Source organism: Leucopleurus acutus (genome assembly GCF_964270905.1).
Source record: "Leucopleurus acutus genome assembly, chromosome: 15".
NCBI lineage: Eukaryota > Metazoa > Chordata > Mammalia > Artiodactyla > Delphinidae > Leucopleurus > Leucopleurus acutus.
The window spans coordinates 1,794,739-1,810,548 of NC_139157.1; the positions used below are offsets into that span (position 1 = coordinate 1,794,739).

At 57.2% G+C, this 15,810-nt stretch overlaps 1 protein-coding gene across 1 annotated transcript; it reads left to right on the forward strand.

The window, feature by feature from the left end:
* Positions 1–678: 678 nt before the first annotated feature.
* On the forward strand, positions 679–10,424 carry DACT2 (dishevelled binding antagonist of beta catenin 2; the record flags this gene model as incomplete). Its single annotated transcript, XM_082855493.1, has 4 exons — positions 679–915; positions 6,335–6,467; positions 7,460–7,723; positions 8,725–10,424. The coding sequence occupies 4 exons, from the start codon at positions 679–681 to the stop codon at positions 10,317–10,319; spliced, it is 2,229 nt and encodes a 742-aa protein (XP_082711619.1). The 3' UTR covers positions 10,320–10,424.
* Positions 10,425–15,810: the final 5,386 nt, after the last annotated feature.

Below are 15,810 nucleotides of genomic sequence, written 5' to 3' on the forward strand. Positions count from 1 at the left end.
GGAAATGGAGGGTGACCGCTAAGGGGCACAGAGCTTCTTTGGGGGGTGGTAAAAAATGTTATAAAATGGATTGCGGTGATAGTTGCACAACTTGGTGAATATGCAATACTAAGGGACCATTGGATTGTACGTGTTAAATAAGGGAATCAAATGGTATGTGAATTATATCTCAGTAAAGCTACTATTATTTAAAAAAAAAAAAGACAAGCTGAGGTTTCCAGGAAAAGTGGAGTTTTTTCAAAGTGCTAGTGAGTTCATAATGGTAACACAGTCCTTACAATGGGGAGCTATCCAATAATTTACCTTAAAAACATTGCTTCTAACCTGAACAAGACCTTTCTCCGTGTTTGGTCCACTTTCGCTCCTTCACCCGCGCCCACCCGGCTCCTCCTTCCCTCGGGTCCCCTCCAAGGGTCACCGCGCGCCTTCCGGGCGCCCCGGAGCGCGCGGCCCGGGTCCCCAAGGGCGTGGGGCTCCGCCAACGGGGCGGGCCCGGGGGCGGCCGCTGTGACCCCGGGGCGTGTGCAGACACCGCCTCCTCTGCCACCGATAGGTCCCACCCCGCCTCGGCGACCCGCGGGCCGGGGGCGGGGAGAGGCGGCGCGGAGGCCGCGCGCACCGCCCGGCGCCGCTCGGAGGCCGGGGAGGCTCCGGGCAGCCGCGCAGGTCGAACGCGGGATGTGGGCGCCGGGCGGCCCGCCGGGGCCCGCGGGCTGGGACCGCCGCAGGGTGGGCGCCAGGCTGCGCGCGGCCCTCGCGGGGCTGCACGAGCTGCAGGGGCTCCGCGCCAGGCAACAGGCGCGCGTGTGGGGCGCCCTGGCCGTGCAGCCCCCGCCCGGGCCCGCCGCCCCCCGCGGCCCCCGCGCACACGAGCTGCGGCTGGAGGCGGCGCTGGCGGCGCTGCAGGAGCAGCTGGTAAGGAGCGCGTGCGGGGGTCGCGGGGCCGCTCCGGGCGCGCGGGGCCGCGGGGACCCGGTCCACCCGGCAGGCAACAGGCGGACGGGCCGCCCGACCGATCGGGGGGCACCCTCGGCGATTTCGAAGGACGCAGCTCGGTCCCGAATGAGAGGGACGCGGAGGCCCGAGGCGCGAGGCTAGGCATCCGGGCCCTGAAAGCAGCCCGGCCGGGCCGCCCGCGCCGAGCCGCGCATCGGGGCTGCGCCCGGCTCTGCCTACTTCCCGGCGCAGACCGACTTTAGTATGTACTCCTGTTGGTTGGAGTTTTGCTGATAAGAACGCATTAAATCGGTTTCCCCTGCTGGGGGCTACTTGGGATTCTGGTGTCCTGCGCCCGGTGCCAGCCTCTCCCTGCTGCGTGGGTCTGGGGACAGCAGTGCCAGCGTGCCAAGTGTCCCCCGAATTGTCCCCAGTGATGTGCTCAGGTTGAGCTCTGGGCTCGTGTCACTGTAATGAGATGTTGGGGAGAGCGTGTATCCGATGAGGGCCTCTCCGACTTTAAAATGTAACCTGACCTATGAAAAGAGGTGTGTCCTCTGAACGCAGAGGCGGTGGAACCCCGCTGGGCCTCCTGGGCCTGCTTTCCCACCGGCCTTCTCCCCGCTGGGCTCCTCCAAACGCGGGTCCCTTTTGTACCACTGAAGACACTCCTCAGGTGATTGCCTCAGTTATTTATCCAATGTATGGTTTCATCTCATGTATTGGAAAAAACTCAAGAGTTTTGCAGGGTTGCAGTGTTTTTTAAAGGAAAGATTAGAAGGCTGCATAGAAAGATGTCTATTTGGTAGAGCTGACTGTAGTACTCCAAGGGGAATGTCTTTTAAATGAGAAATTAAATCTGCCCTGTTGAAAGGCTGCTGTCTTTACAAAGTAGCCTGGATGAAGCTGCTGCTTTGCTACCAGCTTAGCGCAGTCGTGTCAATGATTTGTTAGCTGCTTCTGGATTAGAGAATCAGGAAGCTCAGCGTCTTAAGATGTGTCCCAGGACTCCCGCGATCTTCCCACATGGCAAGGGGGGGCCCTAACTGCGCAGCCTCTCCTCCTGTGATTCCGTGGCTGCTATGCAAAGGAAGGAGCTAGTTACCGAGTGGAACTTCCATAGGCTTCTCACCCCCCATCTTATCCAGTCACAGCTGCAGGTTTAGCTTACCTGTGTGTGTGTGGGTGTGTGTGTGCGTGCGTCCTACCTTCAACTGGAGCTCGGAGGGGCACACAGAGCCTGCAAAGATGCATGACGTGCGTGTGGCAGGAAGGAGCTTTGCGATGCTGCTGTGAGTTGTTCTGTTGGGGGAGCTAGAACGCAGTTGATGATTAACTTGGCTTAAGTAATGTACAGATCAGACTTGTGAGTCCTCAGCCTCTAATTACGGGGAGCCTTTTGGGAGAGAAGATCAAACAGGTTTTTTTTTTTGTTTTATTTATTTATTTTTTAATGTGGGGACCAGAAGGAACACGCACCCTTTGTCTTGAAACTTTGTTCTTGGCACAGATTATGTGATCAAAAGAGAAGAATAATTGAATGTGTGTGACACCAGCCCGGCGATTAACACATTCACATTTTTCTTACAGAGAAAAAAGTAGGAGTGATCCTAGTTCTATGATGCAGGGTACAATCAAAAGGCCTTCATCTCCAGCCCCAGGTCCACACTTCAGTAACTCCCGGCTAATCGGGGCCCCTCCTACCCACACCCTGGGGTTAACCGGGGCATGGGTCACCATTCAGGTGTGGAGACAGGAAGAACTTTTATCTGACCCAGATAAAAGTTTTGTCCCACAGACATTCCCAAGTGAGAATGAGCTTGAGCATTTTGGGGCCGGGGGGGGGGGGATTTAAACTGCAATTAGGAGAAGACATCACATTAACACTTACCAGAACGAACGAGCTACACCTTTTTAATTGCTGCGTCTACAGTCACAACAGGAAGCGTGCAGTAGGTACTTAGTATTTGTTGAATAAATAAATGAGCGAGTTTTACTGCTGTAACAAAGCGGAAGATGGTTTCAGTATTTACTATCTCCACGTTCTGTATTTCTAAGCTAATGTAACCCCCATGACCTCTGACCAAAGCAGCCCTTACTGTTTGGCCGGTCCTGTGCTCACCTGTCTGTGCCTTCCCGGGAGATTGTCATTCCCCGAGAAGAGGCTGCCATTCCCATTTTTATAAGCATTGCGTTCCCAGCAACACTGACTTGGAAAGATTTGGATACCCCAGAGGAGCCTGGAAGCTCCATCTCCCACCAGGAGGCGCCAGCGGTCACCCCAGGTGGGATGTGAGGAAAGGCTCTGGGGACCTGCAGGGAAACTGGTGCTGGAGAATCTGCTGGTGGTTGTTTTGCTGGTCACGGCTTGCCCTGACCCTGGGTGGCCGCATCTCCTCCTCCCTGGCAGGTGCCGGCATTAAGCACTGCAGGAAATGAGGGTCCGACTCTGCAGCTGTAACCACGACGTCTGGTGTTCTCCTTGGGCCGACCACGCTTGCTCCGTGACCTCTCAGGGGAGCGAACTCGCTCAGGGTCAGAGGAGGGGGACGCATCCACGGGGCTGCGCAAGGCTTCCTTCTGCGGCACTCGTGCTCGTTATGCCCCAGGCTAATCTGTGACCCTGGCCCTTTGAAGGACCTCTTTTCAAGCTAGGGAGCAACATTTACCCGCCCACAGGGCACTTGCAGTGCCATGGAACTCATGCGGAAAATGCTTCCTGTGCGTGTTCTCAGCTTTCAAGGAAAGAGCAGAGGTGTTTTAGATGCCATCTCTGTATCCTGAACTTTGGGACGGTTTTCATTTTTGTCCTCTCAATCTGCCGTAAAGGTTGAGAGGGCTGGAAAGCCGAATTGTAGACGGGGAGCAAAAGGGCAAAGCAGGTGGAAATCGCATCAGTCTTTCATGGCGTGTAAAGTCCGCATCTCGAAGAAAGGGCTAAGCCCAATATTTGTTTTGCATTCCCTGGGTAGAAGTTCTCAAACTTTTGTGGTCATAAAAAATTGGTCCCAGGGAAGCTTGTCAAAATGCAGATTCCCAGGAGTGCCCTAGAGTCTGAGTTAACGGGTGTGGCAGGGAGCCCTGGGGTCTGCACGGATGCCCCGGGGCTCCCAGCTCCTGGGAACCGGGCTGTGCTCTCCCTTACACCGGACCCCCTGCCCCTCGCCCGGGTTCAGGGGATTCAGACAGGATGTGCTGCCCTGCCCCTGAGCCTGGAGGCCTGCGGTGAGTAGGGAGGGCTGGTGGCCACACAGACTGGCTCGCTGCTCTGGAGGGAACCCGTGTGACATCGCTGTAACACATTTTCCCTGCAGAAATACATGGAAGTCGATGCTGTGTGCCTGGCTCCGCAGTGGGGTATGCTCAGTCCTGGTGCCGTGAGGAACCTTTGACTTAGCACAGAGTTAGAGACCGAGGAGTTAGTGAAAAGCGGAGACATAAAAACCCCCAGCGAGGGACGGGGGAAGGGTTACGGAGGACAGTGCCAATCCTGGGTGACAAAGCCCTGTCGCCATGCAGCGGGGTCCTGGGGACGCACCCGGGGGTCTGCGTGGCTGTGCCCCTCAACACTAGTCAGAAGCCACCAGCTGCAGGCCGGGCTGGGCAAACATTAATCACAAAGCAATTATTCCAGCACAAACACGCCAGGGTCAGTTTTCCGGGGGGGAGGGGGATTGGAGAGGGAGGAGAGAAGCCAACTATGGAATCCAGAGAGGTCCCCCTTCAGAAGAAAGAGGACATCGTGATTTGGAAGAGAAGGGGTCAAAATCCATGTTTATAAACGTCGAAGCGTGGTCAAACAGAGGAACTGAACTCTCCGCCAGTACCGTGGTCTCATTTTACGACATTAGAAGAAAAGTCATTTGCAGTAAAAATTCCCGCCGTTTGTCTGAGTGTTTTTTACTTGGGTAGTGATGGGCCGGGAGCCCACCTTTGCTGCCCCCGCCGCTCCGGCTGTCAGGTAGTGCCGACCTGGGGAGCGTTTCCCTTTGTGAAAACGTGCCAGGATGTTGAGGCTACTCTGGGTGGTCCTGGGTGTGTACGGTTTGATTAAATTCTGGTTTTTTGCAGTGTTATGTTTACAGATACTATTACCTGAGGCTGGGAGACTCTCTTGCTACAAGACTTGGAGGCTGTTCTGAGACCCTTGCACTGGGTCCAGAGGAAAGTGGATTTGGGTGTGGTGGTCTGCCACTCACCAGGTGCTGGGCCCTCGGCCCCTACCCCTGGTGGTATGGGAACAGTCTGCGCCAACGTAGTTCTCCCGTAAGAATCAAGTTACCGCCACCTGCTTCCCCCTTGGACTGACTTCTCAGATTATTGAAGCTACTGAAGTAATTCCTCATTTCCTATATAAGAATTTGAAACACAATTGATCATTTTCTCAAACAGGGTGACCGGCATAATCGCATTCATTAATTATTTGCCTTAAACTTAATTGCTAATCAAAACAAGAAATTTAGGCAGTGGACCTTGAAAACAAGGTGAAGTTTTATCACTGAAGGCGGGAAGTCAGCATTTCTGAAACAGTGTTGTTTTACAGATATATGATTCACGTGTGTGTGTGTGTGTGTGTGTGAATGTATATTGTGAGCGTTAACCACATGCGTGTGCTGTATGTATATTACATGATATACACACACGGATATGTGTGGTTGACACTCACAGTAACCCGTTTTACAGCCAGGGAAGCTGAGGCCTGGAGAAGCTAGAGCCTCGGAGGACAGAGTTGAGATGTGGACCCTAAGACCAGAAAGACCCTGCCTCCTGGGGCAGGTGTTCAGGCTGCGCTGATCCCAGGCGCTGGGCTCTCTCCTCCTGCAGCGTCCCTCCCTCTTCGCTGAAAGCCCTACAGAGCCGTAACCGGTCAAAATGCCACCTGTGCTATGGGAGCTAAGACGCTGCAGAGGCAGGACTTTCCTGTCCCCCTGAAGAGCCGACAGCTCAGCCCCCCCCCCCCCGGGGCCGTGGACGGGCTGCGGGGAAGGAACGTGGTGATACAGGCACCGAACGCAAGGTCCACGAGGCGCGAGCCCAGGAAAGTAGAGTCTTACGTAGAAAAAGACTGAAAATATTAGCGGTGGCTCCTGCCGGGGGGGTGTCCTTGGCTGCTTTTGGTCCTCATTCCACTCTCATGAGCTGTATTACTCCGTATTCTTATAAAGAAATGTCTAATGGAAAATTGCTGGCAAAGAAAAGTCTGCACTTGGGAAGACATGCTGGAGGCGGGAGGGGTCCTAGAGACGGTGTCCGGCCTGAGGAAGGGGGAGCCGTCAGGTGGGAGCTGGCCTGTGGGTTTGCGGGGTTAAGTTGTATGTGTGATGTCGCTTCACGTGGAGCCTCCAGCTTCCACTTCTGTACACAGAGCAGCTTTATGTCTCCCTGTTTTCCTTCTGAGAACCGTTTAAGACTTCAGGACGTCGGCCTGAAAACCCACTTGGACCAGCTGGACCAGCAGATCAGCGAGCTGCAGCTGGACGTGCGCAGAACCTCCAGCGAGGCCCCGGACAGCGACAGCAGGCCCAGCTCGGGTATGGCGTCCACGCGGGCCCTGGACCATCTGTCCCTCACTCCAGGGCGTGGCACTGCCCGGCAGGGCTGACATGGTGAACCCGCCTCTGTGCTCAGGCCACCGGAGGGTCAGGAGCTCTATGCGAGCCTGGAAGAGCACGTTATTGGAGAATACTGAAGACGAAATACTTTTAATACTTTTATTTAAATGCGCTTGGGAAAACGGGGAGAGAGAGGGAGAGAGTGGGTGCGTACATACTCGTTGTTTAATTGGAAAAATACTGCTTTTGATGGAAAAACCCCATGAGCTTCTCGCCTGTCTCTGGCTGAGACAGATTCTGTTTATGTTGAACCAGCATGGAGATTGTAAATAATAACTTTTATGTGACAGCAAAAGTATTTTTTTAAGTCTACAGTCTAAACTCAGTACAGTCTCCTCTCCTGCGGCCCTGTGCACCCTCCTTTCAAGGTCACGTAGCGATGGTTAGGGTCGTTCTGACCTTCATGGTCCTGGGCACATGGGCTTTCTCTCCAGATTCCAGGCTCAGACAGCAGCTCAGACGGCAAACCCAGGGGACCAGCGTCTTCCCAAGTACAGTGTTCTCTGCCGTGTCTTTGTCTTTTTTTCAGTTTGCAAAATCCTGTCACAGTCTGGGTTGTCAATCATGTAGCAGGGCCGGGCCGGGGGACCTCCCCAAATACTGCCCCTTCTCTGGTGGCTGCCTCAGATGAGCTTGGGGGCACGAGGAGGGGCGGGGGAGGATGCCAGCCTCCCTCTTCCAGGGCTGGAAGCCGGAGGTCACACGGGGGGACGTGAGCCACTCGCCCAGGAGAGGGATGAGCAGGTGGTGGGCAACAGGAGACACTGGTGGGCAGGCGTCCTCGGCATTCTGGCCCCGGGCACCTCCCCGGCCCGGGCCCCTCCCCGCTCCCGGGCCCGCTTCCCTGAGACCCCCAGCCCCTCAGCGCGGGCCCCCCAGACCACACCGACAGCCTCTGCGCCTCTGTGCAGGCTTCTACGAGCTGAGCGACGGCGGGTCCTGTTCCCTGTCCACCTCCTGCACGTCTGTGTGCAGCGACTGCGTGTCCTCCTCTCTGGGCGCTGTGCTGCCTGCCACCCCGAAGGCCAGGCCCAGCGCGGGGGACTGCCGGCCCCGGTCAGCAGATGAGACCACGGTGTGTGGGGTCCCCCTGACTGCGTGGGAACCCCAGGCCAGTGAGGGGGGCACCGGCCAGCTGCTGCAAGGCGAGTCCCGGCCCCGCCCAGTGTCCACAGGTAAGGGGAGGTGGGAGCAGGGGCGGCGCCAAGCCCTATACACGGAGGGGTGCGGTCCCCGAGCCCCATACAAGGAGGGGGGGTGGTCCCCGAGCCCCATACAAGGAGGGGCCAGTCCCCGAGCCCTATACACGGAGGGGGGCGGTCCCCGAGCCCCATACAAGGAGGGGTGCGGTCCCCGAGCCCCATACACGGAGGGGTGCGGTCCCCGAGCCCCATACAAGGAGGGGGGCGGTCCCCGAGCCCCATACAAGGAGGGGGGCGGTCCCCGAGCCCTATACACGGAGGGGTGCGGTCTCCGAGCCCCATACAAGGAAGGGGGTGGTTCCCGAGTCCCATATTTTCTGTGGGCTTTTTTGGGTTTTGGATGGAGATAGGCATCAAACGCCCACCTGTGTTCCTTGTAGCAGGGCTGTTGCAATAAAAGGCTTCTTGTCTTATTTAAAATGAACATCCGTTCACACCCTTCCACGGCCCTCGTGGCCACTGCCGGGGACTAGGGTGGGAGCAGCGCTGCAAGTGGGCGTTGAGAGAGTTCACTTCACATGCGGTTCCCCCCACTGGCCAGGGAACAGCCTTTCTTTTTCTTCAGAGTGTCCCAAAAGGAAAAAATGCATCTTATTCCTTATGCTAGACCTGGGCCGTTAGGATCCATGGGTTTTCTTTCTTGCACATCTGTGAATGCCTCAGGGAAGGTCTGTTCCGAGCCCTTGTCCTGATGGCCGTGTGGTCACCGGCGCCCCATCTCCCTCGGCGTCCTACGCACCTTCAGTGAACAAGGGCAGGAACTGAACGTTAGGGTCTAGGACTCGCCTTCTAGGCTGTGGCTGGAAGGAACGTGATGGGAGCCGGGTGATGGGACGTGTAGAGCAGACACCAGCGTGTCCAGGCGTGGAACGTGCAAGGCCGGGGCCTCGTCCTGCCCGGGGGGAGGGCCTCGTGCCCCAGGATTGTGCTTGCTTCTTCCCTTATTTATGTTTTGTTCTTTTTCTCCTTCCCAGGTGACCTTGAAAGAGCCCTGCCGGCTGAAGTGGGGCTCCAGAAAGCCAGGGCACACCCCAAGGCCACTTCCTTCCTCTGCCGCGGCATGGACCCCAAGTACCAGTGTGACCTGGTGTCCAAGGGGGGCAGGGAGGTGTACCCGTACCCCAGCCCCCTGCACGCCGTGGCTTTGCAGAGCCCCCTCTTTACTCTGACCAAGGAGACCGCACCGAGCGATGGCCACTCGCCCCCCAGTCAGCCCCTCCCTGGCGCCACAGGTCCGAGCTCCATTCAGACTGGACTGGGCCTCAAGGCTGGCCCAGCCAGCGCCTACATAGAGAGGCTGCTGCGACTGCAGGGCCGAGGGCCCCCTGCGAGGGGCAGTGTGGTTGAGCGTGGACCCCCAGGACGGGAGGCATCCCTATCCCCGCAGGGGCTCGGGGTCCGGGGGGCGGACAGTGAAGGTGGCCTGGAGAAGCCGGTGTGCGCCGGGGGGAGAGCGGAGGTGGGAGGGGAGGCCCAGAGCGGGGCCGCCCGTGGGGACAGCCTCGAGCAGCCGGGGCCTGTGCCCCTTGTATGCACCCTGCACCCCAGCAGCCGTCCAGAGGAGGGCCCCAGACCCTCGCGCAGCTGCGTGCACCGGGAGGCCCGTCCAGGCTCCCCATGGCTGGGCTGTGGCCAGGCCCCTGCTCCCTGCTTGCGGGGTCAGCAGCCAGCTCTCCACGGCTGGACGGGCAGAGGCAGGTCGCCGGGCGGGGGGGCGGGGGGGGAGGGCCCCCCTCGGGCCCCTGGACACTGTGTCCGCCCGCACTTTGCTGCCAGAGGAGCTCTCCCTGTGGGGCCCCCCAAGGCCAAGCCTGTGAAGATCAAGAGGGGGGCCAGCGACAAGGCGCTGAGGCTTGGGGGGCCGCAGCTTCAGTGGGGTGCCCTCGGGGGCCCCCGGCCGCCCCCTGAGTCGGGAGGTGGTCTCAGGAGGTCCCCCCTGGCCAGGGCGGCGCCCGGCCGGTCCTGCTCTGAGTCCAGCCTCTACCCCGTGTCTGTCTTCGTCCCCCTGCTGGTGGCCCGACCAGAGGGTCACCAGGTGTCAGCTCAGGGCTTGTTCCCCTTGGAAGCAGCCCCGCTGGTGGCAAGCGGGGGGGAGGCCCGGAGGAAGCAGCGCAGGTGGCAGTCCTCCGTAGAGATCTCAGCCCGGGCCCGCCCGGACCCCAGCCTGGGGCCCCATAGGCCGGCGGCCCGGAGAGGGGGTGGCCCGCGGCCCGTGTGCGCCAGACCCAGGCCCAGGCTGCCCCGCCAGGACGCCCGAGCCCGGAGCGGGTCGGACGGCTCGGAGCGCTCGGCCGAGTGCGCGTCCCTCTTGCGCTCCACCGTCGCGGAGAGCAGCGGGGACGAGGCCAGCGACCACACGGCCAACCGCTTCGGGGATGCGGAGTCCAGTGGCAGCACCTCGGAGGGCAGCGGCCAGGGCGGGGGAAGCTCCAGCCAGCGGGCCCCGGCCAGCTCCAGGCCCCCTCTGCCGCCGGTGCCCAGGCTGTGCCGCGTCAAGGCCTCCAAGGCCCTGAAGAAGAGGCTCCGCAGGTTCCAGCCGGCTGCTCTGAAGGTCATGACCATGGTGTGAGGTCGCGGGGCGACAGCAGGGCCTGTCCGGGCCCGGGAGCCACAGACACAAAGGGACCTTTCGTGGCTGAAGACGGGCCCAGCCTCGCACGGTGTTAGACGTGCAGGTCTGTGTCATCTGGACACTTTGCTTTCTCCCCGAAGCTGCCCTTCAAAAGGAGTCCCCTCAGAGGAGATGATGGACCCGTCCCTGGTGCATCGTCCCCCAGGTTAGGCTGTGACTCTGCGCACGTCACCCCACCTTGGCCCCAGTGGAGACCTTCACCCAGAACTCTGGGACTGCAGATTCGTTGGGGTGCTGGCCTCCCAGCTGCCTGTGCCGTGAGCCCCGTGCTTGCTTCCCTCCATCCTGTTCCACTTGGGCTGGGCGCTCGGTGTACCCCAGCCTGTTGAACAGTTTCCCCCCAAAAGCGTTCCCTTTAAGAAATGGTTGCAGGACTGCGCTGTGGAAACTGGGGTGGACTCTGAATCCAGGTCAAACCCTCAACATGAATAAACAGCCGATTATGCCTTTGTCTTTGCAAGTCAGTCTTTCCCTTTTAGCCTCCCTGCCCTCAGGAATGTAGTAGGTGCTCAGCAAACCCTAATCCTTCCCCATCATGTGGACACTCTTTCACCCGAGGTGGGAAAATGCATTGCACATGAGTGCGCTCCACACTCGTCCCAACACTCCGGAATTGAGCATAAAAATGCTTTGGAGAAGAAACCCTTTTATGGTGTTTATTTTTCAAAGGAAGTTTCCCTCAACTTCTCAGGAAGGTAGGATTTTCAGGGAAGCTGCCTGCGGAGAGCAGCACCTTCAGTTCGTGAAGCAGTTTTATCCTGAATTATTCAAAGCTGCTTCTGAGGGCCTGAGGTAGAAAGAAGGCTTGGGGGAGGTGGGGAACGTCTTCCCCAGTAGCCCACGTGGGGCTCTGGACCGCCACAGCCCCACCCTGGGGCTAAATGCACAGTTGGTAGGAACTTTTGAAGGAAAACGGTAAGAAAACAAGCTAAAATGGTAGTAGATCTTGTACTAGACATTAGATATTCATGTAACGAACAGCTAGTTTCAGGACGCACTTCAGGGATTCACACTTTAAAAAGATTAACATTTTAGAACAAAGAAGTCCACCTGTTTGACCTGGGCAGAGGTTTCTAAAAGTGAAGGAGAGTGGCTGCTTTCTGTCACTCTCTTTCTTTCTGTCTCAAAAGTGCAACCATTTCAAAGGGCCCAGAGCAGACTTGGAGTCTATCTGGATAGAATTCCCACGTGGGCTTCACAGAATCCGCTTACTAACAGAGGTGAAAGGGTCTTCCTGAGCTTTCTATAAAACTGCTCTGATATTTGGAGGAAAACGTCAAACCCACCCATGGTGGAGGTTTTGGATAAAAGATAGTACACAGGGTATTTTCTTTAATGGTCTAAATCTCAACCGTGTGGCACAAGAGGCGATGGGAACCCAGTATTTGCCAGGGCCGCTGAGCAGGCGAGGGTCCTGGGAGAGGATCCAGAGCCAGGCTTCTGGCCCCGCCTCGGTCCCAGCAGTGTCCACAGTCTGTGTCCCTTGCCGGCCACCCCAGAGACATGGCCGTGAAGCTCCCTTTACGGAGTGTGTCCTGCTCTGTTTGACATTATCTCTTGCGTCTGTTGGAGTTTTTCTCAATTCGGGGGCTTTGAATGCCGTATTTGGAAACTGCAGACTTCCTTCGTCCTCAGCAGGACCCCCGTCCTTGTGTCACAGGAGAGAACCCTCAGGCTGTGTCTCTGGCCAAGATCATGTGAGATCAGTGCTGAAGGGGATGCAGTGGGTTCAGGCCCCTGGGGATTTCTGACGGTGTTTATCTTTCTCAGAAGCCAGGCTCCATTTCCTCATGGTTCAGGTTCCAAAGCACAACCAGACAGGAATGCGTCCCCGCCCAGAAGATGCCGGGCCTGTCTGTGCAACCGGCAGACTAACGGAGCAAACTAACCATAAAACCCATGCAGACTCCACGCAAAATGCAACCGCGGCATCTGCGGACAGAGAGCCCTCAGTGATGAGATGTCAAATCAGTCATCAGTCAGTGTCCCTCCCTCCCTCTCCCTCTCTCTCTCTCTCTGTCTCCTTCTCTTTGATCCTCTCTCTATCTGTCTGTCTCTCTCCGTCTGTCTTGGTCTCTCCCCAGCCTTGCAGACACACACACACACACACGCACACACACACGCACACACACACACACACACACCACACACACACGCACACACACACACACAACACGCACACACACACACACCTGTCTGCCCAAGGCCTGAAGCTGCTTCCTCTCCGGTGCTCTTGCATTTACTCTCTGGCAGGTTTACAGTAAATAAATATGACTGTAGGTGCCGTGTCTTCCCATCTGCCTGGGGCCCAGGTGCCTTTGCTTCCCCACAAATTCAGCAGAAGGACACAGCCCAGGGTTCAGGCCCCGCTGGGCCACAGTTAGCTATTATGAGGCCCCAGGCGTCTCCGTAACCTCCCTGGGTTTGCTTCCTCTTATAGAGTGAGGTTGTTTATGTCTCGGGGTTTGCCGGGAGGAGTACACGAAAGGTGTTGAAAACGGCCCCGGTTCTGCCCGCTGACCACTACGTCGGGCTCCTGACAGGAGCCCAGGGAGGGGACCCCGCAGGCCGCAGAGCCGAGGGACCGGACAGGCCAGGAGGTCACGGGCGCAGAGGAGGCTGTGGGCAGGGAAAGAGCACACAGAGGGTCAGTCAGCGAGGGTCTCTGACCCACCCCGAGCATCACCCCGGCTCCGCCAGGCAGGCGGCATCTTCCGTGGCAAGAACCACGGGGGGGGCTCTTTGGGGAAATGCTTTAAAGCACAGAGTTAAAGTCGAGATCATCGGTGACAAGGAGGCAGAGTCAGTCCCCAACCCAGTCCTGAGATTACAAAACAGAGCCTGAGGGGCTCTAAATTCAGGGAAGAAAAATATTTAAGGGAGGCAGAAGGTCCAGGGCAGAATGTGCAGAAGAAAAGATTAACTGAGACATTCCATTCATCTGCCTGAGTATTTTATATTTTTCACATGTTTCTTCTGAACAGATACGGTCGTAACTGCTCAGCGTGAAGGGAGAATAAAGCAGGAAGCTCCCCTGCGCAGAAGACAGCTGTGACATGGGGGAGGGGAGATTATGAGGTGATGGGTGACCCTTCACGTGCGTTTGAAGACAGATGAGCTATTTCCTCATCCCTAAAGCCTTTAAAAAGAAGAGACAATTTACTGTTTGACTTTGGGGATCATTAGAAAGCATTTGTAACTTCCAGCATGATTGAAATACAAACATTTTAGCAAAAAAGTAAATATATAAAAGGAGAAGCTAGTTCTTTCTAAGTATCAACGTCAAGCTAAGGTAGAAATTAAATATATAAGAATTGCTAATTCATAAGAATGAGAGAAAAAGGATAATTATGTCAGAGAAGATACCCCAATTATTGTATCAAATCATACTGTAAAATTTGAGGAAACAGAATCTTTATCTTTTATGACCGACTGAATGCACTTGTCCCCCAAATTCGTATGTTGAAGCCCGAGCCCCCAGTGGGATGGCATTTAGAGGCGGGGCCTTGGGGGACAGTTAGGGCAAGATGAGGTCCTGAGGGCAGGGCCCCCAGCGGGATTGGGAAGAGGTCACGTGGGCACACGTGGCTGTACTTACAGGCCAAAAACAACACCAACCCCACTGGCACCACCATCTCTAAATTCCCGTGAATTAAACCACCCAGTCCATGGTGTTCTGTCACAGCTGCCCCCTTGGTACGCACAGAAGAGAACGTGGGAAGAGCTGAGAGAGCACTTAGGACCGGAGGAAAGAGAAACTTACTTCCTGCATCTTCTTCTTATGACCAGGAGGGTAGCTGGGCGACTAACCCGAGGCTGTCTTCATCCATCTGGTCAGACACATTCACTGAGCACCCACTGTCTCAGGAGCCGTGCCGCCTGCTGTGGGGTGACAGGAAAACACGGGGCGCCCGCGCTGGGGAAGCTTTGTGTCTCGCTGGAGGAAATAAGCAAACAGCAAGGGCGACCAAGCAGCCCCTGAAGAGGCCAGTGCCCATGCAGTGGGGCCCGAAGAAGCAGAGTTTGGACTCCGTGTGGACAGCACAGTTAGAGGTTTAACTGGGAGAAGGCGGTGCTGCGCTGGGCTGGGCTGGGCTGGGGGGCTGAGGAGGGAAGAGGAGGGGGACGGGGGAGCGGAGGGCTGAGCAGGTGCCTGGAGCTGGGGTGGGAGGGACGCTGAGTGGTCCTGGTGGGGTGGACCCAGGGGGTCCAGGTCCCAGCCCATATGCGAGAGGGGGTGGGCCACCATCAGTAAGCAGCATCACTAGCGCCCGCAGAGTTGGGGCGGGTGGGGGATGGGAGAGCTTCCGGGGGAAAGGGGGTGCAGGTGTGATGGAGGCCAGGGGGCCGGGGAAGCTGGCAGGGTTACTGCAGGTAACCTGATGAGATGGGTGAGGCGCACTTGGGGGTCCTCACCTGGTCCTGAGCTGGAAGCAGGGACAGAAGGTGGGGCAGCTGTCCGTCGCAGGGCGGTCCTGCCCGGCTGCGGGTGCCGATCGTCACAGCTGTTCCTGCGCAGCTTCCTCGTAGACGGCCTGTGCAGACTGCAAGCCGGCTTCCTGTGGGTCTGACTCACGGGATGTTTAGTGGAGACGAGGGGAGGGCTGGCTTCCTGGGCAGGTGACCGAGGCTGAGGCTCCAGCCCCGTGTTCACAGGAGGTCTGGCCGCTGGTCGGTGTGTGCTTGGTCTCTCGGAAGCCAGGAGAACCTGCTAGACTTGTGTTTGGAGAGGCCTGTGACCCAGCTGTGCTGAGATGGGTCTGAGGAGAGACAGGAGGTCCGGCCCCGGCCAGGGCCCCGGGCAGGGGCGTGGCGGGGACCGGCGCCACGGTGAGAGGTGCTGTGGAGGGATGCACACGCGGCAAGACACGCAGCTCGTGGCCATTCTGCTGTCAGGGAGCCCGCGGTCTCTTGCAGAAGCCACCGAGGCAACGTGGCATAGAATCCAAGGACAGCTCCGGAGTCCTCCCAGCGTCGTTCATTTGCCCCAGTGAGGAATGAGGATTCTCACTGAAACAAGAACATATTCTTATCTCTGAGAGGAACATCCCGTAGAAACAAGAATTTCTAATCAGAATCTTTTTCCATCTTTAAAATTTGACTCTCTTTTTAGTTTGTTATTCCCTTTTATTTTTTATTCCGTTTTACTTCCCTTTTTATGTTTCCTTCAGCCATGGTCTCCTAACCAAGGGTAAAATCCACAGCAAATCCACACTTAACAAATCATTAACCCTATTGCACTTTCACTTCATTTTCCTTAATTATTTTCCTCCATCTCCGTGCCCTCGTCCCATCTGGGGACACATGCTGGATTTTCAAATTCGGTCTCTGTGACACACTTCACCTCCTGGGTGACAGGCGACGGTGGCAGCATCTCCGGTTGGTGACAGTAGTGGTGTCAGTCCCTGCTAACATGGCAGCAACCCCA